This window comes from Phacochoerus africanus, chromosome 4 (assembly GCF_016906955.1).
Source record: "Phacochoerus africanus isolate WHEZ1 chromosome 4, ROS_Pafr_v1, whole genome shotgun sequence".
Taxonomy (NCBI): domain Eukaryota; kingdom Metazoa; phylum Chordata; class Mammalia; order Artiodactyla; family Suidae; genus Phacochoerus; species Phacochoerus africanus.
The window spans coordinates 19892842-19918912 of NC_062547.1; the positions used below are offsets into that span (position 1 = coordinate 19892842).

The 26071-nt window shown below is 41.9% G+C and overlaps 1 protein-coding gene across 5 annotated transcripts in view; it reads right to left on the bottom strand.

The window, feature by feature from the left end:
• Positions 1 to 22649, bottom strand: part of ALKBH3 (alkB homolog 3, alpha-ketoglutarate dependent dioxygenase) — a 37053-nt gene extending 14404 nt beyond the window's left edge. For 2 of the 5 annotated variants that reach the window (XM_047775944.1, XM_047775940.1), the window contains exons 1-8: positions 22505 to 22649; positions 20293 to 20442; positions 19825 to 19925; positions 18968 to 19002; positions 17521 to 17568; positions 15152 to 15255; positions 13297 to 13385; positions 5225 to 5434 (exon numbers count right to left, since the gene is read on the bottom strand). In XM_047775944.1, coding sequence (XP_047631900.1) covers positions 5225 to 5434; positions 13297 to 13385; positions 15152 to 15255; positions 17521 to 17568; positions 18968 to 19002; positions 19825 to 19925; positions 20293 to 20371 — 666 coding nt within the window. In that variant the 5' untranslated portion in view covers positions 20372 to 20442; positions 22505 to 22649. The other 3 variants (XM_047775942.1, XM_047775941.1, XM_047775943.1) reach the window with 3 other exon arrangements.
• Positions 22650 to 26071: the final 3422 nt, after the last annotated feature.

A 26071-nucleotide genomic window follows, 5' to 3' on the forward strand; every position in this document is an offset into this window, starting at 1 on the left:
AGCATGGCTGCCTGGAGGAGCCGCAGTGGGGGTTCTGGCTGAGGTCAAGGTTCAGCCACCATTCCATGAAATAGTATATCATCTAGTTTACCCAATTTTCAACTTTAAGCTAGTCAGTTTGTATTATTTTGGATTCCCATATCTTCATTTCTTCTAAGGTCCTGGGAAAATGTTGGTATCTATGATCGAACCGACCTTTTCCTACTTCACTCTTCTCAGCAGTATATAAAAACCAGTTAGCAAGGGAGGCGCTAGGACCTCTCAGAACCTCTACCATTACAAGTGCTTTCACAACCATCTCTTCTGGTGATATGAACAGAGTTCACATCCTTTAGAAGATGCCAGAGAGAGGAATGGTTAGAAAAATGCCCAGCTTGCCTCAACTCAATCACCTTGAGGTGGACAGAAGCCACTCACATTTTCAGGATTCATCTGATGAAGGACAGAGCTTTATTCATGGGCAATTTTCTAGAAAAACAGGGCTTTTGGCATCTAAACCTCCAATGCATCACAAACTTCCTGCTATTATCTAATACCCCCCCACTCAGCCATCACTGTTTCCATGGTAACCGACAGAGAAATAGCAGCCTGCCAAATGGCTTTTGTAGTTCCTTTTCCAGCTTTTCAGTATAAAATTAAAGCTATCCTGGGAAAAGAATCAGACTAATCTTTATAATAGGGACACGATACAGTTTGAAAAGTACAACTGGGTTTGGGACAGGAGTGTAGAAAAGCTTTAATGAACTCAGCTTGGTAGAATAAAAAAGGTTCTTGGTTTCTAAAAAATGTCTACTGAGGTATATTTGGTAAGCTTTACTTTTGTCTTAAGACGGTATATCCTGACGTTGGCCAGAAGACAGATATGATGCTATTCACTCAGGTTTAACTGAATTAACAAAAGAAGGAATGGGATGAATGGAAGAGCAAGATCAGGCAGGTGTACTATGCCCCCAAGGACCAATATCTTTAAAGGAGCTGACGCTGAAGTCAAAATGAATGAGCAGGAGTTGACAGACCTGGACTAGAGGACAGTGAAACAAGGATTGGCATCTTGGAGGAGTGAATGTTTAATCCCCGGGATGATGCATGCATGAAGCTCCTGAGCCAATAACATGAATCAGAGGGGCACTGATGCTTAGGAAACAAAGGTCTCCTCACCATCTCAGCACAGTGAGAAATTGTTAGGAATGCGATGTGTGGAACTGGGGCAGCTTCCAGAAGATCAGCAGCTACAGAGAACTGCTTAAGGTGCCAGACTGCAAAACAAATAGCTTTTGCAGGGGTGGAGGAGTTTGAATGTTTAAAAAAAAAAAAAAAAAAAGGCTAATTCTCTTTGAAAGTGGCCCCAAACATGATTTTCTATCTCAAAACATCATACTTAAATGAAGCACAGGAAATCTCATGATTCTTCCTTCTATGTCAGCTTTAGATGAGAAATTTTGATTTAAGTCAAAACGGTATGACCTTCCCCTCTGATAGGTTAAAACTAACTGGAGTTTGAAGGAGATTCCCTTCCACAACTTCCAGCACACTCCAAATGTCTTGTTGACAGACACAAAAATTACAATCTATAGTGGCACAGCAAGATAAGTTACTAGGAGATACAGAAATTCAGGCTCCTACCAATCCCACACAGAAGACTAACCTAATTTATACTTTTTAACTTATGCTTTTGCCTTGAGTTGTATGAATCATGAGTCATGTTCTCATAGCTATCACCGTAGTTGAAAAAGTAGACAGATTTGCAAAAACCATTTCCTTTCATTCCTTCAGAAAAGGAGTCATTATCCTAAGATAAAGCTGATGTACTCTAAGGTACATTTCCAAGGCTGTCAACTCAAAGAAAGGCTTTTGTACTTGTAGTTTAGCTAGATTTGTGGAGCCTGAGATTTTTTAAACCTGTTAAAGAAACTTCAAGAAATCTTTCCAAAAGTTTCAACCTGGGTCTTGTTTACCCAGAATGGAATTCATAGGTACTGGGGGAAAAATAATTTTAATCTATATTCAGTCATACATGATTATAATTCCAAATATATTAACCTTCAATTTTCCCATCTTAAACAAAAGCCAGAATTGAAAGAATATACAACTCCATCAAATTCAATCACAGCTAAGACTATGCCAGAAGCTGACACTTACTAGAGTCAGTAACCTGCAGTACTGATACATTTATATTTCTTCCCAAATCTATTTCCTCAGCCAACTTTGTTTCAAGATCTCAAATTTTCTTATTTATCAGATCTGCATTTTCATCAAATCAGCTACCATAGTTATAGTGCAGATTCTCCTGCTACCGGCAGACAATTAAAGGGATTTAACCATACCTTTCATGGTCTGTGCTTTCTACTAAAAATAAGAAGCCTTGAAAAGACAAAGTTTCAGTTTTATATCATCAGTCTCCCTCTAACATAGAGATTTTGTTCCAAATGGCTGGCTTCAGAAACAATACTACGTGGTACTTATATTTTCCATCCATGCATTAACCTGTAGCATAACTGAATTATATTACCAAGAAATAGCTCTTAATCACCATGAATATGTTTTTATTTAAGAAAGCAAAGACCTTCAGCCGGCTAGAAGCGAAAAGGAATGGGGGTGTTCTGGATACCAAAACACTGTTAATGCTTAATAGCTGGAAACTGCTTGTACAGTAAAACTAATTATCCAGAAAGCATGCTTTGGGAATTCCTACGCTTAAAATCAATAAATAGGCCAAAATGTTTTTTAAAAGGGATGGTGGTAGTGGTGAATGCGCGTGTGTAAAGGAGCAGTAATTGAATATTTAAATACTTGGCAACATAGAAATAACTGCAAAGAACCAAAGACCAGGATTATACTAAAGGCTATACTGGATAGATTACAGTTTGCCCATCAGAAAGCTGGAAGGATGACGCTGGGAGGAAGGCGGAGCACAAGCACATGCTAGCTCATGAGCTCCAGGAGGGGAAAGATGACTTCACCTTACTTATTCACTCTATCGCCCCAGCTCCCAGGACCACCCTGGGCAAAAAGCTGGTGTTCTGTATGTCTGGCTTGAGAAGAGGGTCTGAATTTTATTTACTTATTTATTTTTATGGCCGCACCCACAGCATATGGAAGTTCCCAGACTGGGGACTGAATCTGAGCTGTAGCTGCTACCTACATCACAGCTGTGGCAACTCCAGATCCTTAACCCACTGTGCAGGGCCGGCGAGGCGATTGAATCTGCACCTCTGCAGCGACCCAAGCCACTAGAGTTGGATTATTAATCCACCGCACCACAGTGGGAACTCTGAGGTCCGCAACTTAAAATCAGACATGTGGTGTTTCTCTACTATTCATATAACAGGAGACTTATTAACGGCAGGATGAATTCTTCACATGTGTGAACTTGGGATTTAACTGAGTGGAAATCTGCATATGAAGGCATAACCATACCTAAAAAGAATATGGCAAAGGTTGGAGAGCCTGCTTCTTAAGTGGTACCACAGTACACAAGAAGGCTGACAGCCAAAGAAACTGTGAAGGCTATTCAAAGTGCTCAGGGAGCGAGTTCACCCAGTATGTCGCTGGCAACTGACAATCCCCCACTAACAGACGAAAATTTCCGGGTAAGGGGAAAGGAGTGGGACAGACTGGGAGGTTGGGATGAGTAGATGAAAACTACTGCATTTAGAATGTATAGGCAATGAGACCCTACTGTATAGCACAGGGAATATATCCAATCATTTGTGATGGAACGTGATGGAAGATAATATGAGAATAATGTATATGTTTGTATGCCTGGGTCACTTTGCTGTACAGCAGAAATTGGCACAATATTGTAAATAAACTCTACTTCAATAAAAAATAATTTTAAATAAATAAATGGTTACATTGTCTTCAAAAAAAAAGTTTCTGGGTAAACAAAAGAAAAGAAAACCCATGGGGAGTTCCTTTCGTGGCTCAGTGGTTAATGAAGCCGAGTAGGAACCATGAGTTTGTGGCTTCAATCCCTGGCCTCGATCAGTGGGTTAAGAATCAGGCATTGCTGTGAGCTGTGGTGTAGGTGGCAGACGCGGCTTGGATCCCTCGTTGCTGTGGCTCTGGCGTAGGCCAGTGGCTATAGCTCTGATTAGAACCCTAGCCCGGGAACTTCCATGTGCCGCAGGGTGTGGCCCTAGAAAAGGCAAAAAGACCAAAAAAAGAAAGAAAAGAAAACCCAGTCAATGGAAAAATACACCAACGAAAGGGGCTCAATGGCATAAATGCAAAACAACACACTATGCTTCAAAATACCATGTCTGGAAACCCAAATACATGTCAGGAAAACAGCCCAAAGAAGTATATCTGATGAAGAACAGACACAAGCACTGGCTGCCTGATAATTATGTGGTCTGGATTAGGTCATACTCAAAACACAGCCTTGTGGGCCTTCCACACTGACTGGTCTGGTTTGATGTTATAAGCGGAACGACTAGGAACCTCTGTTAGAAAAAGACACAAACTGTGGTAGAGGTCTGCTCTTGGCTTAGCGTTCCTATTGTCTTTCTGCCTATTTTAATCCTAAAGGTCTATACTTTTTGACTTAAAAAAACTAATAGCCCTCAGAACCCTCAAATGTCTTATAATATAGGTAAGAGCTGGGGTGGATAACTAACGTTATTATACAGTTTAGTAACTGCTTGTCTGAATCTGGCATGAATTTCCTCTCTCTGAAAGAACTACAGATCCATCTGGATTTCTGGAGTAGGCTAAGAAAGCACTGAGGATGCACGTGACGCTTCTCACAGAACAGAGGCGACACTGCCGTGAAGAACACTGACTTAAAGACTCCTTTGGGGCATCTTCCTTGAGCCTCCTTCCTTTCCCTTCTTGCCCCCACTAGCTTGAACCCTGCCTTTAGAAGCCCTCCTTCCTGGCATTTACCATAATTCCAATTACTTGAGTCATCAGTAAAATCTGTCTGCTGCCTGCCTCCATGAGGACAGGGCCCATGTCTTTCCTTCCAGCCAATGGAAATGAGCCCCCAGCACCCAGCATATGGGCAGGCAATTTCTGTCACATAAGGAAATGAACCAATGGCCTCTTTGGAAGTCAAAGGTTAACCACGGGCTAAGGAACCAGTTGAAAACATTTCAGCAGCAAAACCCTTACTCCTGTGCTCTAAATCTGAAAATAGGAGACTTTTAAGAGCTCAGTTTTTCTTCACAGAATATTAGGAGGCAGGAAAAACATAGAATAAAGAAGTAAAGAGACTACTCACTGGTGGGGGCTTCTTTCTCATCTCAAACATACGTGTGGCACCAAAACTGAGTGAAGCAATGATGGGGCACCTCCCCAGCGAGGGCTCGTCATCACTATGCCAGTCCACGCTGTCCTTCTCATTTCGGTAAAGATTGCAGAGCAAGGAGTTGAAGGTGTGGCCAGTGTTCTGCTCAATTTGGTTCTTTAGCATGAGCAACAGAGGATGCCACTGCAATCAACAAGCCAAAAAAAGGGAGAGTCAGTTCACACAAGACACAAGGTGGCAGCCACATGGAAAAATAGAAAGTGCAAAATCAGTCACTTTATAAACAAGGGCATGGAAGGAGCAAACCACCTGAAATGAGTAGTTTAATTCCCTCTGACTATTTCTACTTTGAAGCAAGCTGATCTCTGCAATTTTATTAAGGTACTAAATTTGGTATAGTAATGTCCTGAGGACCAGGCCTATCTACCCAACTCACGCTTTCCATGTTAAATACATTACCCTCGCAGAGAAACAACTGCCAATACACTTGGGATGGTCACCTGGGGAAGTCACTGGGGTGGCAAGTGGAGCAGCAAGCCTGGTTTGCCATCACAGCTGATGGGCCCTGAGAGTTAGCCCATGCAGACTGAGGTCTGAGGAGTGAAACAACTCTCTGGGTGGCCCTCTGGTCCATTCCTATTTTATTCTGAATGGCAGAACTGCTCTTTAAGATATTTAATATTTCCAGAGTGGCTAACTTCCTAAAAACAGAACCTGGAGGGAAAAACAACCTATAGAATGGAACACAACATGGCTGCGAATTATGGATTTAAACAGAGTGCACAGTCCTGCCTCCTGAGTACTGAGCTCACTTCTGTAGTTGGTATTCGGAACTCATCATCTTGCCACGTATACTCTGGGAAGCTATGACCCCTGACCCTAGGTCGTACTTGGGAGCTACAATCAGCATAGCTCGTACTGGCTCTTGATGGAAGTCTATTTCTTGCCTCTGAGAAACCTCAAGTGCTTTACAGAGCTTCCTGTAGGTCAGTGGCTCTCACATGGCTATCAAAAATTGAGGACCCCAAAGAACTTCTGTTTACATACACTATAGCTATGATATTTGCCATTATTAAAAATAAAACTGAAAAAATTTAATTTTTTGCTTAATTCATTAAAAAGTAACACCCCATTACATGTTAACCTAAGTATTATTTCATGAAAATTTACTGTTTTCCAATACAAAAAACTGGTGAGAACAGTGGCACTGTTTTGCGAATCTCTTTAATGTCTCGCTTAATAGAAGAGAGTTGACTTTAGTATCTGCTTCTGCATTCAATCTGTTACAACATGTTGTTTTTGTTGAACATTTGAAGAAAACTGGCTTCACACAGAGAGTAGAAAAAGGAAGAACCTTTTATAGCCTTTTCAGATTATTGTAGATATTCTTTGATATTACACCAAAACTCAACAGGTACTATCTTCTTAAAGGTTAGATACAATGTGGAATCTGAAACCATATCAATAAACTTTTTCTTTTTCTTTTTTTCTTTTTTTTTTAGGGCTGCACCTGCAGCATATGGAGGTTCCCAGGCCAGGGGTCCAATCGAAGCTGCAGCTGCTGACCTACACCACAGTCACAGCAACACTAGATCTGAGCCACGTCTGAGACCTACACCACAGCTCACGGCAACACCAGCTCCTTAACCCACTGAGCGAGGCCAGGGATCAAAGGCTCATGGTTCCTAGTCGGATTCGTTTCTGCTGCACCATGACGGGAACTCCCCTCGATAAACATTTCATATTAGCACATCTAAATCCACTGATCCAGCTTGCACTTTGAAGGGATCTTTTAATCTCGCGTGATTTTGTAACATCAAGCATTAGTCTTTTGGAAAATACTGGTTCACTGCATATGCCCTCACTGTTGACACATTTCATTATATAATATCAACAAAATCACCTCCATTAACATGGCCCCTCACCTCTTTGGAAAAAGCTAAGTGATGGGAAGAGCTCAGGCTCAGGAGGTGGGTATGAATTTTTTCTAAAATTCCTTTATTAGAAGATTCCTTTATTTTTCTTAAATTCCTATTTCCTTGAAACCTCAACTTTTATCATAAGTAACAAATTCTATCCATCATTTTCATCCATTTATGAGAAAATGTCTGCCAAATACTCAGGTCTGAATGATTAGTTTGTTCTTACAAGTGGTTGTTCTCACAAGTAGAATGGTCCATGATAAAAGTAGCTAGCTCAGCTTACAGCTTAAACAATCAAACAAGTGGTTTTCAACAACCATCATACTTGGTTTATAGCAAGAGTGTGTTATGTATACTTCCCATTTCATCAAATGATTGAAAAAGATCAAGATTTAATAAAATCAAGGGTCATTCTTAAATGAAACATGTGTGTGTGTGTAATATATACACATATATTTTCTTTTACTGGAAGTGCAGGGGTAAAGAAAATAATGATTAATAGTAGTTTGGTGACAATGCTTGATTCATGCTAAGGCACCAGTTTTATCCACCATTACTTTTGCATCACCAGTGCAAATTCAACACAGTGAAAAATGTCACCTAGCCTTAGTACTTCGTAAAAGTAATTCTGACCTTGTGGATTCCCAAAAAAGGATTTCATGGACCTCCTCCAGGGATCCATAGATTCCACTTTTGTTTGTTTGTTTTTGCTTTTTAGGGCTGCTCTTGTGGCAGTTAGTTCCCAGGATAGGGGTCAAATCAGAGCTGCAGCTGCCAACCTATGTCACAGCCACAGCAACTCAGGATCCGAGCCACGTCTACAACCTACACCACAGCTCACAGCAATGCCGGATCCTTAACCCACTGAGCGAGGACAGAGACCTAACACACATCCTCATGGATATTAGTTGGGTTCGTAACCTGCCCAGCCCCCACAGGAAATCCCACAGATTCTACTTGTAAGAACTGCTACTTTAGAGAACCCCCTCAAAGTCCATGGCCTACGTTTGGCAGTGAAGGAATGGATGTTCAGTAAAAGAAAGCGTATTATTACTATTAGGTATATCCCATGACTACTGTGAGGGAAAAAATCCGGGAGCATATGTGGGAATCACTCAGCTTTGCTGTAAGGTGGAAATCATACGAAAAGCTGATATTCTTTGTTATGGATATCATTATTACATTCTAAGCAGAGAATTTTATTTAATTGAAGTAACACTGGTTTATAACAATAGAAGTTTCATGTGTATAGCATTATATTTCTACCTCTATATGCAACAAGCTCATCCTCAAAAATCTAATTTTCATCAATCATCATACAGTTGATCCCCTTCATCTATTTTGCCCTCCCTTCTGTCCCTTCCCCTACTACTCTGTCTTTTGCATCTACAAGTTTGGTTTGTTCATTTATTTTATTAGTTTTTTTTTTTTAAATATTCCACATGAGTTAAATATATGGTATTTGTCCTTTTCCCTTCTGACTTATTTCAGTTAGCAGAATATACTCAAGGTCCACCTATGGTCTCACAAAAGGTAAATTTCTTCTTTTTTATGGCTGAGTAGTATTCTAATGTGGTGTGTGTGGGGGGGGGGGCGGTATCTTTATCCATTCGCCCACTGATGGGCACTTAGGCTGTTTCCACATGTTGGTTACTGTAAATAACGCTGCAATGAACACAAGGGTGCACATATCTTTTCAAACATGGGTAGATAACCAGAAGGGGGATAGCTGGATATGGTCGTTCTTAATTTTTTGATGATGAATCTCTACACTGTTTTGCATAGTGGCTATACCAATTTAAATTCCCACCAACAAAAAAGACAAAAAAAAAAAAAAGGAGTTCCCGTTGTGGCGCAGCGGTTAACGAATCCGACTAGGAACCATGAGGTTGCGGGTTCAGTCCCTGCCCTTGCTCAGTGGGTTAATGATCCGGTGTTGCCGTGAGCTGTGGTGTAGGTTGCAGATGCGGCTCGGATCCTGCGTTGCTGTGGCTCTGGTGTAGGCCGGTGGCTACAGCTCCTATTCGACCCCTAGCCTGGGAACCTCCATATGCCGCAGGAGCGGCCCAAGAAATAGCAACAACAACAACAACAACAATAACAACAGCAAAAAAGACAAAAAAAAAAAATTCCCACCAACAGTGTATGAGGGCTCCCTTTTCTCCATATCTTCACCAGCATTTGTTATTTCTTGCCTTTTTGATAACGGCTGTCCTAGCAGGTGTGAGGTGATATCTCACTGGGGTTTTGATTTGCATTTCCCTAATAATTAATGATGTTAAGCATCTTTTCATGTCCCTGTGGTCCATGTGTATGTCTTCTTTTGGAAAAATGTCTATTCAGCTCCTCTAAGCAGAGGATTTTAAAAAATAAAAAGCCATAACAACAAGCAGAGCTTAAATAAATAAAACAAATGTTATTAAATTAACCTATGCCCAAAAGAATAAATTTTTTTTTTGTCTTTTTTTGCTATTTCTTGGGCTGCTCCCGCGGCATATGGAGGTTCCCAGGCTAGGGGTCAAATCGGAGCTGTAGCCACCGGCCTACGCCAGAGTCACAGCAACGCGGGATCCGAGCCGCATCTGCAACCTACACCACAGCTCACGGCAACGCCGGATCGTTAACCCACTGAGCAAGGGCAGGGACCGAACCCGCAACCTCATGGTTCCTAGTCGGATTCGTCATGGTTCCTAGTCGGATTCGTTAACCACTGCGCCACGACGGGAACTCCCAAGAATAAATTTCAAAGTGAAATTCCGTCATAGTGTTAGCAAAATGTATTTTCCATTTATTTTACAGCTTTAAACTTATCTTCATTGGGATAAGGATCAGATGTTATTAGAATTATACACTTAGCAAGAATCGCAAGGATGTAGAGGAGGATGATAGCTTTTCAAACTGTGACTGAGAAACTAATTAGCACTTCCCTGACTTGCTTAGGGACAGAGCACTGTGATAACACCAAGTTGGCATTATGTTTCTAAGTGGGTATATATTTTTTCTTGGTTATTTTTGGTGGTGAAGTAAGGAGGAAAGGAGTGAAAAGGGAATAATGATCTAGAGGATTAATTTAGACTCTCCAACCAATACTCTATATACAGATCCCTCTGAACCAAACGTCTACATTAAAATTCAGCGTCATCTCACCATGTAGTGAAGACATTCTATCCTTAAAAGACATTTGAGGAAAAGAGTATGAGAAAACATGAATCACAAAAATAAAAGAACCTATTCAGTGGATTTCAAACAGTGTTTTGTAGAGAGCTAGGTCCCACAGAGATGCCTCTGGGATCACAGCAGGAGAAAGGAGAGGTCAAGCTGGCGGGCCAACCAGGGAGTCGAGGCACATTTTCATTTTCATACACTGGGTTCATATAAGATTTAGTTTGAACAAAGACTAAAAGTTTAATTTCCTGTGACTGAATCTGCCCCTATACTAAGGGATACTAGGCTGAAGGTAATAAAAAATTTTAAATTAAATTAGTACCCCAACACACACACACACACACACACACACACACACACACACACACACGCACTAGCAAATTCCCCCTTAAAAAATCTGAGAAAAGGGCATCTCTTTTAATTTTGTTTCAGATGGTATAAAAACTCAATCTATTAGCAATAAATAATAAATACAAAGTTATGAACCAGCCAAATTCAAATTAAGAATTCTAATTTGGGAGCTCAGCAGAAAACAAATCTGACCAGCATCCATGAGGATGCAAGTTTGATCCCTGGCCTTGCTCGGTGGGTTAAGGATCTGGCATTGGATTTTGGAAGATGTGGTGTAGGCGAGTGGCTGCACCTCTGATTCAACCCCTAACCTGGGAACCTCCATATGCTGTGGTTGCGGCCCTAAAAAGACAAAAAAAAAAAAAAAAAGAATTCTAATTTGACTACCTCAATATCCAACAAAGAGGCCTGCTTGAATAAACTACATTATACATAGATTATGGACTACTACTTATCTATTCAATATAATGTTGTAAAAGGGCATTTAATGACACTAAAGTATATTAATGATATAGTAAAATGCAGTATATACATAATTGATTTTATTTTTATAGAAAAATTCTCTACATATGATTGTCTAAAAAAAAAAAAAAAGATTCGGGAGTTCCAGTTGAGGCTCTGTGGTAATGCACACGACTAGTAACCATGAGGACACGGGTTCGATACCTGGCCTTGCTCAGTGGGTTAAAGGATCTGGTGTTGTCATGAGCTGTGGTATAGGTTGCAGGCGAGGTTTGGATCTGGCGTTGCTATGGGTGTAGCTGTGATCTGACTGCAGCCTGGGAACTCCCATATGCTGTGGGTATGGCTCTTAAAAAAAAAAAAAAAAAAGATTGGAACCAAAACATGAGGCAGAAGTGTTACCCAAAATTTTAATATTCTTGGCATTACCATTGTGGCTTAGTGGTAGTGAACCCGACTCATATCCATGAGGATGCAGGTTTGATCCCTGGCCTCATTTGGTGGGTTAAGGATCCAGGGTTGCCACGAGCTGTGATGTAGATCTCAGACACGGCTCAGATCTGGAGTTGCTGTGGCTGAGGTGTAAGCCAGTAGCTGCAGTTCCAATTCGACCCTGGGAACTTCCATATCCCGCAGGGGTGGCCCTAAAAAAAGACAAAAAAAATTTAATATTCTTCATGTTTATCTACAGTTTCTAAATGTTCGATAATAAATGCTTACTACTCACATTATAAGAAAAGGATGGTCATTTTAAAAATTCTTCTGAAGAATTGTCAAAATGTCCCTCAACATAAGTGGCCACTCTACTCAGCAAATCTTATGTGTCTTAAAGCAGTTCTCGATCAAGGGCAATGCTCAGCAGATGTGTGGCGGTGTCTAGAGGCACTTTTGGTTGTCATGACTGGGTGAGGGCTGCTTCTGGCATCTAGTGGCAGAATTCATGGATAATATTGCTAAACATCCTACAGGGCACAGGACAACTCCAACAAGAAAGAATTATCCAGCTTAAATGATAATCAGTAATATTAGGCCAGAATTATCCAGCTTAAGTAATAATATTATCAGTAACACCAAGGTTGAGAAGTCTTGTTCTAAAAGATTAACTAGACTGAATAAGAAAGAACTTCTTCCCCACAGGCTGTTTAATCCTCAACTTCTCTGCTATGGCTGTTGACAAGAAGACAACTAATTCTGACAGAAACACGGCCAGCAGTCTATGCTGGACGGACCTCATTCAATTCTCTTCATGGTCCCAAATCAGATATTAAGAGTCTCACACTTCCCTGGATCACATTTTAAATGCAGCCATAGAAACCAAAGCATACGACTATCTATTCACATGAAAAAGCCACGTTCCCTTCAGTCAATATTTCATCCTTGAACATCTTAGCAAAATAGTTTATGATTACAAATTACCAGAGGTTCTACATGTGTCACATTTCTCTTTATTCCAGTGCCATAAGCGAAACTCCATTTCCTTCAAAGTCTCTTTCAGTAAAAACATATTATTATTTGCCAAAGGCAAGATTCCAGGGACTAAACAGAGAGCTATTTCTTGGATCTTAATTCTGTCATCTGGACAAGCTTAATTTATATACTACAATCCTTTGTCTGTCATGGAAATTTCTAAAAACAAAAGAGGCAGTAGAAACAAGCCAAAGCAATGATAAGCTAGAAGTCTGAGAACTGCAGCCATAGAATGCATACAAAGTCAACAAGAAAGGCACTGGATTTTTTCACAAATGGCAAAAGAGCCTGAGAAATGGAAAGAAACATTCTGACCTCACTGTCCAGTCATAAGGATTTGGCCCCCCAGCAAATGTGTACCAGGATGTACACAGAAGGGCTACAGTCAGAACAGCTTGGTGAAGGGGGAGATTAGGAAAAGAAATGATTCATTTTTTTTCTGAAACCCTTGAGTCTGGTTCTAGTTTATTTTAGTTCATTTTTTTCTCATCCTCTGACTCGATGTGGATCCAAAGCACATCAAGGGGCATGAGCACAAAGACTCAGGGTTTGAACCCAGAGGATTTTTTGAGCTAGGAGCCATCGAGCAGCTCTGCAAGGTAATTCATCATTTTATAGTACTCTACATTTATAGTATATAGTCTATAAAGTCATACCAACAACAACACTCCAACATACGTGAGGATTTGGTTCCATAGTGATTCTTGAGTAAGTGTAAGGAAGTTCTCCATACCATGCTGTAAGTCTTGGTTGCTGGTAAGTTACATCTAAGAAAGAAAATACAGGGCCTTTGAAACGGTTTAATGCTATTCAAGGTGTACCTACTGAGTGGCAACACCACGCCTTGCCATGTAGAAGAAGCTTTGAGAAATAGAAAAGAGCAAGGATGAGCTCTGACCCAAATTTCTACCTTCCTCTAGGGCGTGGGATTTACAGCTAAAATGGGGGTGACAAGAGAGAAGGTACACTGGCAGAGACAGTATAGGTAAAGCTCTGAGGTGAAGATGCGTATGACTTATTTGCATCAGTGATTGACATAAACAAGAGTGAGAGTCACACTGTGGAACAGACAGGTTCAGATTAGCGAAGGTCTAAAATGTATGATATGGAGTCTGAACCCTTGTAGGCAGGAACCTGGGGCACCAACATCCACATAAGACAATCTGTTCACCCGTGTGCCACCACTGTATAAGCCCTCTTGATCCCAAATGAAGAAAAGTGCTCTGATCAACCAGCGCATGTAGCTAATTTTAGAAGTTATTTTGGGGTTTGGAGTTTTTTGTTTTTTTTTTTTAATTCTTTTTGGCTGCTCCACAGCATATGGAGTTCCCAGGCCAGTGATCAGATCTGAGCCACAACTTTGACTAACATCATAGCAATGCTGGATCCTTTAACCAACTGTGCTGAGCTGGGGATCGAACCTGCAACCTGGTGCTGCAAAGATGCCATTAATCCCATTGTGTCACAGCGGGAACTCCTAGTCAAAAGTTTTTGATGTGCAGTTTATTTGGAGAGGGAGTGACTCATCGATATGCTATTTTTCCTACAACTGATATCAACCACTACAAATAGAAACAGTAAGAGTAAAAGCAGATAACATCCATTGAAGGCTTACTATATACCAGGCATTCTGGTAAGTACTTATCATGTGTTATCTCATTTAATTATCACAATAACCTTTTAAGATAGGTATCATTATCACCTCTATTTTATAGATCAGAAAACTAAGGATCAGAAAATGACTTAATTGCTAAAATTAACAATTACTTTGAAAGACATAGCCAGCAATCAAAGCCAAGTCTGTCACCAAAAGCTCTGCGAAAGATACTGCTAGAAATTATGAGAAGGCTGCCCTGAAAGAGCAGAGTCTCATTCTGATGCCTGAGTCACAAAAATGATGCCAGTATACTTTCTTTGCCTTTTTCCTCACAGAAAATTTAAACTTCCTCAATATGCCGGAAAGGAAAGTCTATGCTAGAGCACAGACGCCCCCCAGTGACCACCTCTGGTATAGCAGGTTCTGTCACTTGTGGATGCCCACGGAGGAGCTTGTTCCAAGTCACGTAACCTGGACAAGCTCAGGAGAATACTACAGATGCAGAAGCTAAGGGACACTAAAATGAGAATCAAAAGCTGGTAAGAAGTACCACAAAAGAGCCTACGCCAAATAGAATCAGAAAAAAAAGCTCTGGAAGTTTCTACGAAGAAAGAGGAAGGTTGGCACCATTTGAAGGAGTAAATAGTGAGCAAACACAAAGGGAGATAAATGTGTCAACCACAGTTCAGCCAAACCAAACCTCCTTTGGTTCCCTGAACTCCCATATCCTGCTATGTTCTGAGAACCACTTGCTGTTTCTTCTGCCAGAACACTCTTCCCTGTCCCCTTTGACAGGCTACTTCCTACTCATCCTTAGGGTACCAGTTAAGCTTGAATCTATTTAGGATGCTGTGGTGCAAAGAAGCAATGGTACTGGAAAACGTCCTGGAAAGGGAGACCAGGCAGCAACAACCGTGATCTCAGAGATCTGCTTACCCTCTCTGACGCCGGTCCTCTGTTTCCAGGGAACCTCCCGACAAAGCTGTTCCAATACCCAGTCGGCTTCTTTTAAGTCAACAAAGCCAGGATACAAACACACCCTTGATGCAGAAAGAACAGTTATTAACTAAAGAGCACAGAACAAGATGGGTTAGACTCTAACCATCGGCAGAATAAATTAATCTGGATGATGCTTCCTTTGGTGGGTGGATAAAATCATCTCACCACACCTCCTGTGGCAAGCAGAGCTTAATATCATCCAGGTCACAATGCTCTGGATGTACAATAAATTCCTTCATATTAAGATAAATAAAAGAGGCAATAAAGGATAAAGAGGTACATGGCAGCTTTCACAGATATAAATCAAATATTGCTCCAGCACTGCTTAGCTGTGAAACCTTAGGCAAGTTACTTAACCTCTCTGAAATTTGGTTGTGCTCATCTGTAACACAAAGATGATCTCCACCTCATAGGGTGACTGTGAAAAGTGACTATTACAGTAACTAATAAAATACTTGGCCCTGTGTTCCTTTAACAACTGGTAGTCTTCTGAGACTATGCCAATTGTAGGGCAAAGTGACCATTGATAACTGCGTCAAAAGAAATATATCCGAATGAGGGGGTTCTTCCTCTCATTGAATAGGCACTTATTTCAACAATGCCAAGTCAGCTCAAAATCTTTCTGGGCATCTTTCTTAAGAAACGTTCTGAAAGCTCATGGAACATTCTCTTCAACAGCCTTGTTGGTAGTAACATTTCACTCTTTGAAGGTGCATTTGATTTTTTAATAGTATAACACGTAGTTTATTAATTAATTTTAACCAGTTGCCCAATTTAAAATGTGTATATCTGAATTATTATTTTTTCCAATTTTACTGAGATATAATTGACCCAGAGCACTGTATATGTTTATAGGGTACAGCACAGCGAGTTGATTTACACATATTGTGAAATGATTTTTTAAAAGAGCCAAAGCTTGGAGTTCCCACTTTGGTGCAGCAGAAACAAATCCGACTAGTAACTGTGAGGTTGTGGGATCGATCCCTGGCCTGGCTCAGTGGGTTAAGGATCTGGCATTGCTCTGAGCTGTGGTGTAGATCGCAGACATGGCTTGGATCCTGTGTTGCTGTGGCTATGACATACACCAGTGGCTACAGCTCCAATTCGATCCCCAGCCTGGGAACCTCCATATGCTGCAGGTGTGGCCCTAAAAAACTAAACTAAACTAAAAGAGCCAAAGATCACCTGAAGCCATACCAGGTTAAAAATGAGCAGTAACCAAAATAATGCAAACTGGTTTTCTTGTGCGACTATTAAAACTTGCTTTAAAAAGGAAGTTCCAAAAAGGTTTATAACAATGGCAGTGCCATTGGACTAATTACAGAGACTACAAGTCCAACTGCAACTCTTCTTAAGCAATTCATTTAGATATGTAACTTCTGATTATTTGTTTTAAATGTCTCATTATTTTATAGTGACATGCACTAAGGTGATGCTTCCAAAAAAAAAATTTTTTTTTTTGGTCTTTTGAGGGCCACACCCGTGGCGTATGGAGGTTCCCAGGCTAGGGATCTAAGCAGCTGGCCTATGACACAGCCACAGCAACACCAGATCCTAGCTGCGTCTGCGACTCACACCACAGCTCACAGCAATGCCAGATCCCTAACCCACTGAGCGAGGCCGCAACCTCATGGTTCCCAGTCAGATTCATTTCCACTGCGCCACGACAGGAGCTCCCCAAAGTGTTTTTCAATGACTAATGCCTAACATACCCCAAATCACATATGCTTTAATTCTATTGAAATCTAACTTTATGTAACAATAACTTATTATATAATATATATAACATATGATTAATATAAATAATATATGTAGTGATGCATATTATGTAACCTAATAGTGATATAACCTATCACTCTCAGCATTGAAGCTGAGGCTAGACCCAACTCTAGGCCCTAGGAAAAAGTACTCAATCTCTCTGGAACTCATTTCCCCATCTGAAAAACTGGGGAAGTAACGGTTACTATACATGACAGAGAGGCTACAAAAAAGTTTTGAAACTAGAAATACTGTATAAAAGGAGATATAATGGGAGTTCCTGTTGACTCGGCTCAGATCCCGCATTGCTGCAGCTGTGGCAAAGGCCGGCAGCTGTAGCTCCAATTCAATCTCCTAGCCTGGGAACTTCTTCCATAAGCTGTAGGTGAGGCCCTAAAAAAACGAACAAAAAAGGAGATATTACCAAACACTTGCTCCCCATGAATTTAAGGGGCAGAAATTACCTACTTTAAGCAAGGGAGTAGAATATTTTAAGAGACTATAACTCAGTGGTAATTATAGTCCCTTTCCAGAGAGGATTTACTTACCTAGATATGCCTGTGGGTGACAGGCTGATTTCATACACACCTTCTTTACTAAAGAAACAAAGAAAACAGACTTATTAGTATCAGATAAATCAATATACTCCATGTAGAAGAAGGAAGGACTGTCCTTTGGAGTTCACAAAGTGCTAGCTCACCAAAATAATTCCATGGTAAGTGTGCATTATGAGGCAAGCACAGCCTCCCCTTCTTCTATCACTGAGGTAAGTGGCGAGATGGTGTTACATCATAAATGGCACTGGGAATAGAATCTGACAAAATCAGACCACAGAGACAAAGACTGGGATAAAATCAACTCTGGTTCCATCCCTTTATAATTGAGGCTGATATGGTGCAACAAACTATCACACAAAGGGGCACCAAATAGAGCACCCCCTTGGAGAGTCCTGGAACAGAGATACAGTAGACAGGTACAAGGTCCCCCGATCTAGCTCCACCTACTAACACTTCCCACGGACTCATCATCCTCAGTAATTACTGCTTGGAATCCCCTGAATACAACCCACCATGTACCCCATGCTTTCTTCTACCTACTGAAATGCCTCCCTGCCATCCAGCACCCCCAACTTTGGTCCAGGAGAAAATTCTAATTCATCCTTCAAAATCTCAGCTCAGGATAATCTTCTCTAAACCTTTCCTGCGTCTTAAGTGATTATGTAGTCCAAACCTTAAATATTACAGACAAGGAAACAGAAGTCCAGAGCGATGGCAATAACTTGCCTAACAACTAGTTATGTAGCTAACTAGTAGCAAGACCACAACTACATACCCTCTTTGAAGGTACGATGACATCTGTGTTAGTTTCAAATTTTTCTAAGATATAGGTATGTCAATCTGCAAACAACCAGACAACATAACAGATTGCTAATAAGCATTAGCAATAGTGCTAATTTGCTAAAATAAAAGGATGTTTTCTACTGATAATTTATCTACGTCATATGGAAAATGAGAAGAAGGAAAAGAAGAGTCAAAGCATCTTTCATCAATTTTGGAAAAGAATACTTTAGACACAGATCAACATAAGAGAAAAGTTTACTCTCATTTAATTGCTCTGGAACAATTGTGTGCTTTTAATAAATGAACTGAAAGAGCATCTAGATTTCCAGCAGTTTTTATAAGCACAGCTAGTAAAATGGTACCTAAGGGTTTTTCAAAGAGCCATCTTTCAATGACTCAGGAAAAATGCCTCTCTGTCTCTACCTAGGAGATATTTTAGCTTACTCTCTGCAGATACATCAGTGAAATAGGGTCAGGAAATCAACACCAGAGTCAGAGTTTAATGTACAGATATCTTGCTGCATTTTCCACACCATCAGCAAATTCAGAAAGGCTTCTCAAAAGACCAAGTTTAAAGACATCTGAGATAGGAATAGATCCTGGGCCCTTCATTTCATTGTAGGCAACAGTTACAGGAAGGCAGCAAATTACTTACTCGATCACTCTTGGCTCTGGGGCTCTTCGTACCACCTGCAGGAAAACAGCCAGATCTTACTTGTGAAATGATCCCAAATCCCCAGGGAGGTTTACCTGCAGGACTGCCGTATCCTCTCATTTGTAGTCAAAATAAATCAGGGTTAAAATTATCCCTTTGTTATTCCAAGCTCTTACTATGCCACCAGAAACTCTTGTTTCTATTCTTCTTAGAGCCACTTCATAGTTGCTAGTGGGCAGTAAACGATGACAAAAATTAGAATTAATCCATTTTCCCAGCAGCCAGCAGCTCTGGAAAAACCTTCTTTTCAAGAGATTTTTAAAAATAGAAAATATACTAGGAAAAAGGGGGTTAATCATTATTTATGCAGTTATTACTATAGCAAGATGACTGATTTTTAGCTCTTTTTCCCTATGTTATTAAAAAAGTGAATCTTCACCATTTCTTACATTTTGCCCATGGTGTGGGGGAGGGGAGCTTAGAAAAATCAGGCATTGTCGTAGCTAAAATTTCAAATTCCAGAGCAATTTGCTGCACTAGCATGTTTTCAGGACTGCCAGAACCAAGATAACTAATGCAAGCTCTGGTCATGGTCTAACCTCTAACCTCTAGTCATGGTGTGCCTCGTTGTCAAAAAAAACAAAACGAAACAGGAATTATATATTCCCATACATTGGGGGCAGAACACAAAGACTCCTCAGACATACTAAGAAACTGATATTCCACATTTCATTATTACTAGATTCCTTTCAACTCTCCTCCCAGTGATTCTATTCAGTCACTATTTGAGTACCTACTATATGAGTGTTATTTGCAAAGAAGTCTTTGCTGCTGTTGAAGAAGAAAAAAGAATTTACCTCCTGGGGTTCTTTGAACACAAACTGTCTGTCAGACAGACGCTCCTTGTTCATCCAGGTCTGACCAGGTCTCTGTGGGAGACGGTTCTCAGTAGTGGTAGCTGAAGCAAGAGAGAGAGGAGACTCAAACCAGGGGAAAGTGTGCTCTCATCACCCTCTACTGAGCAAGGACCAATGACATCCACTTGGAGATGACCTCTCTGACATCTAAAAAGTAATTAGGAAAGTCAATCGAAGACCTCAACACACACCTGAAAGCTTTGAGCACCGTGACTAAACTGAAGAATACTAAAGATCAGCCTTAGCTCATCGTCAACAGAATTAGAAAAAAACATCAGCCTCATTTTAAATAACATCCACTGAAATGCGAGACCACTATCAACCAAAAGGATATATATAAAAGAAGATGATACTCGACCACACACACACACACACACCCCCACACATGAGATCCCCATAGGTTCTTGCCTGGCTGAGCAATGGCCTGGCTCTTAGCAGGACCAGCCCAGGCTCCCTGCACTCGAGCTCGCCGTCTTTTGTCCTCCATGTTGACCAAAAAGGCTTCTGCTCTTAGCTTTCAGAAGATTTCATTGCCTGATTTAGATCACACAATAGTATCTGTTTAAAAAAAAAAAAAAAAAAAAAGATGCTTTTTAGTTGGAGTTGTGACGGCCTGGACAACCAAGAGGTAATTATAATCTTTTCACGCAGACAAGATGGCTCAATGGCAATCATAGCTTCTACATAAAATCAACTTGTCATCACAATACCTCAATCAAGGAGCCTACTAAATCACCTGGGGATTTTTTTTTTTTTTTGGTCTTTTTGCCTTTTCTAGGGCCGATCCTGCAGCATATGAAAGTTTCCAGGCTAGGGGTCTAATCGGAGCTGTAGCCGCCAGCCTACGCCAGAGCCACAGCAACGCCGGATCCTCAACCCACTGAGCAAGGCCAGGGATCGAACCCGCAACCTCATGGTTCCTAGTCGGATTCGCCAACCACTGAGCCACGACGGGAACTCCTTGGGGATGTTGTTTTTAATGTTTATCTTTTGTAATGCTTATCTTAGCACAGTACTTTCATTTCATTCACAAGAAAGTAAATGTTAAAAAATTCTAAGGAGTTCCTGTTGTGGCTCAGCAGGTTACAAATCCAACTAGTGTCCCTGAGGATGCAGGTTCAATCCCTCACCTTGCTCAGTGGATTAAGGATCCTGCATTGCCATGAGCTGTAGTGCATGCTGGCAGCTGCAGCTCCAATTTGACCCCTTCCATATGCCACAGGTGCAGCCCTAAAAAAGCAAAAATAAACAAACAAAAACTAAAAAAACTAAACCCAGGATCTATCATAAAATACATTACTCTTGTGAGTCTCCCAAGAGCAGAATATTAGAAAACTATAAAATTCCACCTACGTGAACACTCAGAAATAGGCTAAGACTCAGTTTCCTAGGGCATTTCCATATTCCATTATCACAGGCTGCATCAAGCTTCTATGGGAGCTTGTTAAAAATACCCATGGCCTGTCTTAGGAGATCTGATGTAGGATGGATACAGGTATTTGTAACAAGACATGATTATAAGACATAAGAGAGCATCACAAACAAGTATATAAGGACCACAAGTTAAGTGGCTCACCCTGTGTCACCCAGGAAATCAATCAGTAGTAGGCAGATTAAAGTTCAAATGTTATTGTGTTTCAGTATTCAGCTAATTAAAAAATCCACCTCATAATGCCCAGTAACACTAATTCAACATTTTTACTAATAAAAGTTTAGCCTACAGCAAATATAGGAGCATGCACAGCCAAAAGAAAACAAAAACGTGAAGGTTCTGGGCACCTTCTGAACCTAAAATCCATTTCTTCATGGGTCTAAGACAGCTTTACATCTCAAGTTCTCAAAGGTAACAGGCTCACTGTATAGCTAATTTAGCCTAGATTCCCAGCCCCACCCCAGACCTTCTGATTTCAGTAGAAACAGGCTGGCCTCGGGAATGTTTATGTATAACAAATCCCCCCTTGTACTAAGTCAGTCTTCTCGTTTAATAGGTGGGGAGAGGACAGAGGCTGCCATCTGCCTCAACAGTGAATGACAGAATCAAAAACCAACTTTCCAATCCCACGAGATTTGTAGAGGAAGCCGCCGTTCGACATTTTCTCTCAACTGAGGCCTTAAAAGCTTAACATGACAATTATCTATCGCTCTTGCTCTGTTCACGAGGAAACGATGTGTTATACTTCCCACGGCTTTTGAAAATACAGCTTCCAGAGCCCCATTCATGACCTACTGCATTTTCAGTGTCCCAGAAACTGTTACCTAACCCCACCGTCCATGCCAGGATTCTTTACCCAAATTATGCATGAGAACCTGGGGCAGTGCAGAGCAAGGGCTCTGGCACCAAAGGACTCGCTGTGAATCTTGACAGTTCTCAGCTGCAGGCCTGGGGCAAATGACTTCACCTTTCTGAGCCTGTTTCTTCCTCTGTAAACAGAGGAAGCAATACTTTCCTCACGGTCGAAGTGCGTATTAAGCGATCCTCGCAGGTGCAAGAGCCAGGTCCTCTCACTAAGGTTTGGCAACTTTCCCTATTTTCGACCCTGCACGTCCCGGAGGTCGTCCGTGAAGGGCAGTCCCCACACTCGCAGCCCTGGGCACCTTGCGGGAAGCCAGGAGACCGCACCTGCCCTTGGAGCCGGGCGCGCAGGTTCAAAGCCGCTGGTCCTAAAACAAACCCCGCTGCCTCAGCCTGCTCCGCCGCCTGCTGTCGGGGGAACCCTGAGAGTGGAGCACCGACTCCAGTAACTTCCAACCGCAGGCCGCGGCAACAGGCACTTCCTCTGACGTCATGCGCCGCCGCTACTTCCGGCGCCACCGCCCGAAATCCGGGTAGCTCTGCATCCTCGGCGGCGAGAGGGCCGAGTCGCTGAAGGTGCAGATGGGAGGGCTGGGCTTCCAGGGGAGCACAGAGACTGAAGGTGCGGTGGAACCCCGAGAGGGGCAGGGAAGTGGCGAAGGTAGGAATGAAACGTGTTTCCAAGGTCGAGGTCCCTCTAAACATCACCCCCACACGTTCCCTCCTCCCAAACTGGAGACGTCCAAGCTCCCTCCCACCTCTGCGGTCTGTGCCGAGAGAGCGACTGAGTACTAGGGAGGGCTGGTGGAAGGGCGGAGGCATTCGGGAACTTGGTCATAATGTGCTGAGAGAAAGGATTTGACTTTTACCCTGAAAGCCACTGATAGTCTAGGGTGCACCTACTTTATCTTCCAATTGCCGCCTGTACATACCTCAGTCATAGCACTTAGCACAGGACTGGGGACCACGCCTTATTCATCATGGTTCTACAGTGCTAACAAATTTTGCTTTAGAGTCTATATGCCATCATTTACTAGGCGTATAATCTAGGTCGAGTACCCGGCTTCTTTATAAAGTGGACTTAGCCTCTCTTGGGAGGATTTAAATGAGACAGTGCATTTAAATAATTTAGCACAATGCCTGGAACGCAATGGATACTCAGTAAAGGTTGATAGAAGAGTGTCTTCCCTTCACCCCGAGTTCTTGAGAAACATCTTTAAATTAGCCATGTTAAACCAAGTACCTTACAGTGTGAAAATAGCGAAAGTAGCACTAAATGAACTACTTTGTGCACGTTTTTCTCTAAGCTCTACCAAAGGGTAGGTAGTCACTGTGGAAGTCTTCGAAGTATACTTTATATTATATAGTGCTACCTTCAGGAAGCTCAGTGTACCCCATCAACAACCCTCAATTGTTGCAACTATCAAGTCTGATTTCATAGCATCCATTATTCTCTGTTATACTTTGTGACATTGAAGGGAAATGATTTATCCTTGAATTGAAAGGAGAGGAAAATGGTAGGGTCAGCCTGTAATTTTTATCTCCCCTGCCGCCATCAACTAATACTGTTTCAGTGTCTGCTCCTGACTCAGGAACTTATCTGTATCTTCCAAAGGATGTCATTTCTTTCTTTTCAATGATTATCGTTTTGGAACAGGAACAAAGAAGTCCTGGATTGTCCTCAAAGTAGAACATTTCTTAAAAATCAGTCCATGGTCTGCTTGCACCCCCAAATAACCACGTCACCTTTAACAGATTTGATAGAATCACCTGTATTTTTTTTACCAAGTGCCCAAGGTAATTCTGAGAATGTTTGAAAACCTTTGGGATGCATGTAGGGTGACAAATTATTCCAGTTTGTCTGGGACTTAGGTTTCCCAGGACATCAAGTGCTAAAGCTGAAACAGTGCTGGGAAAACTGAGATGGTTGGTCACGCTGTAAACATGTGAGTGTATAGTTTTAGAAAGATGTTCTCCATAGGTCTTGGCATCCTGGGTTTCCTCATTTCTATTTGCAGTATTTGTGTTTTTGTTAGGGGGCAGTAGTGGAAACCATGGGAGAGAGAATGAAGATGGATGTATTGCCAGTCATTAGCTCTTTGAGTCTCGGCTCCAATGCCATCCTTCACTGCCCTGCTTGCAGTGGTATTACATTTCTCTCTTGCCATTTGGCTCGTGGTTAAGCTTCATCAGTGAAGGATACTGGAGGAATATTAGAGGAAGAAAGGGCTCTTTTCCCTGACTCCAGGGTGCGTGTCTCAGCTGGCTTTGCAGGTGCCTGGGGACCAGCTGTGGTTGGCTCCTCTCTGTGCGCTGAATGAGTTGAATTTACACCCTTATTAAGCTTGAAATAGGGAACATCTGCTTGAACCCAGATGAAACTGACCACTTGAGCACCCCGAGCCTCCCTTGGCAGTGGAAGCAACTTGCTCTCCTGTGTCTGAGAAGACTAGTTGTCCTTTTCTTGATAACCCTGTGAAACCTTCACCTGAAGCAGATGACCTGAAAAGTACAGCCTAGGTCTGTGCTTGCTGAAGGGAGGGAGTGCTTTTGGATTCGTGCTTCCTTTTTTGTTGTGCTTCAGCATAGAGGTAGGCAGGGGCTGCTCTCTATATCTGCTAGTTCTGTATATTAGAGTTTTCCTTTCCCCCTTGTAGGTAATACCCTATTATAGTTAATTATTCCTCTTCCCTGTTCGAATCACTACATGGTTTCTGTCTCGTGTTTGAGTCCTGACTGTGTGGTTTTTTTGTTTGTTTTTTGTCTTTTCGCCATTTCTTGGGCCGCCCCCTTGGCATATGGAGGTTCCCAGGCTAGGGGTCGAATTAGAGCTGTAGCCACCAGCCTACGCCAGAGCAACAGCAACGCAGGATCCAAGCTGCGTCTGCAACCTATACTGCAGCTCACGGCAACGTGGGATCCTTAACCCACTGAGCAAGGCCAGGGATTGAACCCGCAACCTCATGGTTCCCAGTCGGATTTGTTAACCACTCAGCCACGGAGGGAACTCCGAGTCCTGACTGGTACAGTGAGCATGTGATAGCAATGGCTACCAAGTGGCTGCCTCCAGGGTGGGCTTTAAACTGTGAGTAATGTGTTTGCCTCTGATTTGGGTGCTTATTATCCCTGGCTCTTAACTCCTTATATACCTTCTTGAGTCTCTTCACCGGAGACAACCTCCCTGGAGTCCCAATAGGTTTTGTTGGATCTGTTGTCTTGTCTCTAGTTCAAAACCAGCTTTGCTGGATCTGTTATCTAGCTTCTACGGCAAAATCAGCATTTCTCAGCATGTGGTTGGAGGACCATCTGCACTGGAGTCAGCAGGGACTGCTTGTAAATATGAAATTTCCACGCCCCCAACAAGATTCTGACGTAGGTGGGATGAGGCAGGGCCCAGCAATAATGATGCCTTCTTTTTTTCTTCTTCTTCTTCTTCTTCTTTTTTTTTTTTTTAGGTCTTTTTAGGGCTGCACCCATGGCATATGGAGTTTCCCAGGCTAGGGGGTTGAATCAGAGCTGTAGCTGCTGGCCTACGCCACAGCCACAGCAAAGTCAGATCAAAGCTGCGTTGGTGACCTACACCACAGCTTATGGCAAAGTCAGACCCTTCACCCACTGATCGAGGCCAGGGATTGAACCTGTGTCCTCATGGTTACTAGTCAGGTTCATTTCCACTGAGCCAGGAAGGGAACTCCATGCCTTGTTTCATTTTGCAAGAAGCTCTCAGAGTTCACTTTACCCTTCCCAGCTGCCTGCTTCCTTCAGGTGATTAATTTTTCACCCAACCGTTTTCTCATCCCTGGATGGCAAAACTGATAGATACTTTCAGTGCTGGTAGATCTTAGAAATGATGCTTGGTGAGACACACACCGTAACCTATTTTCACTTGCTGAT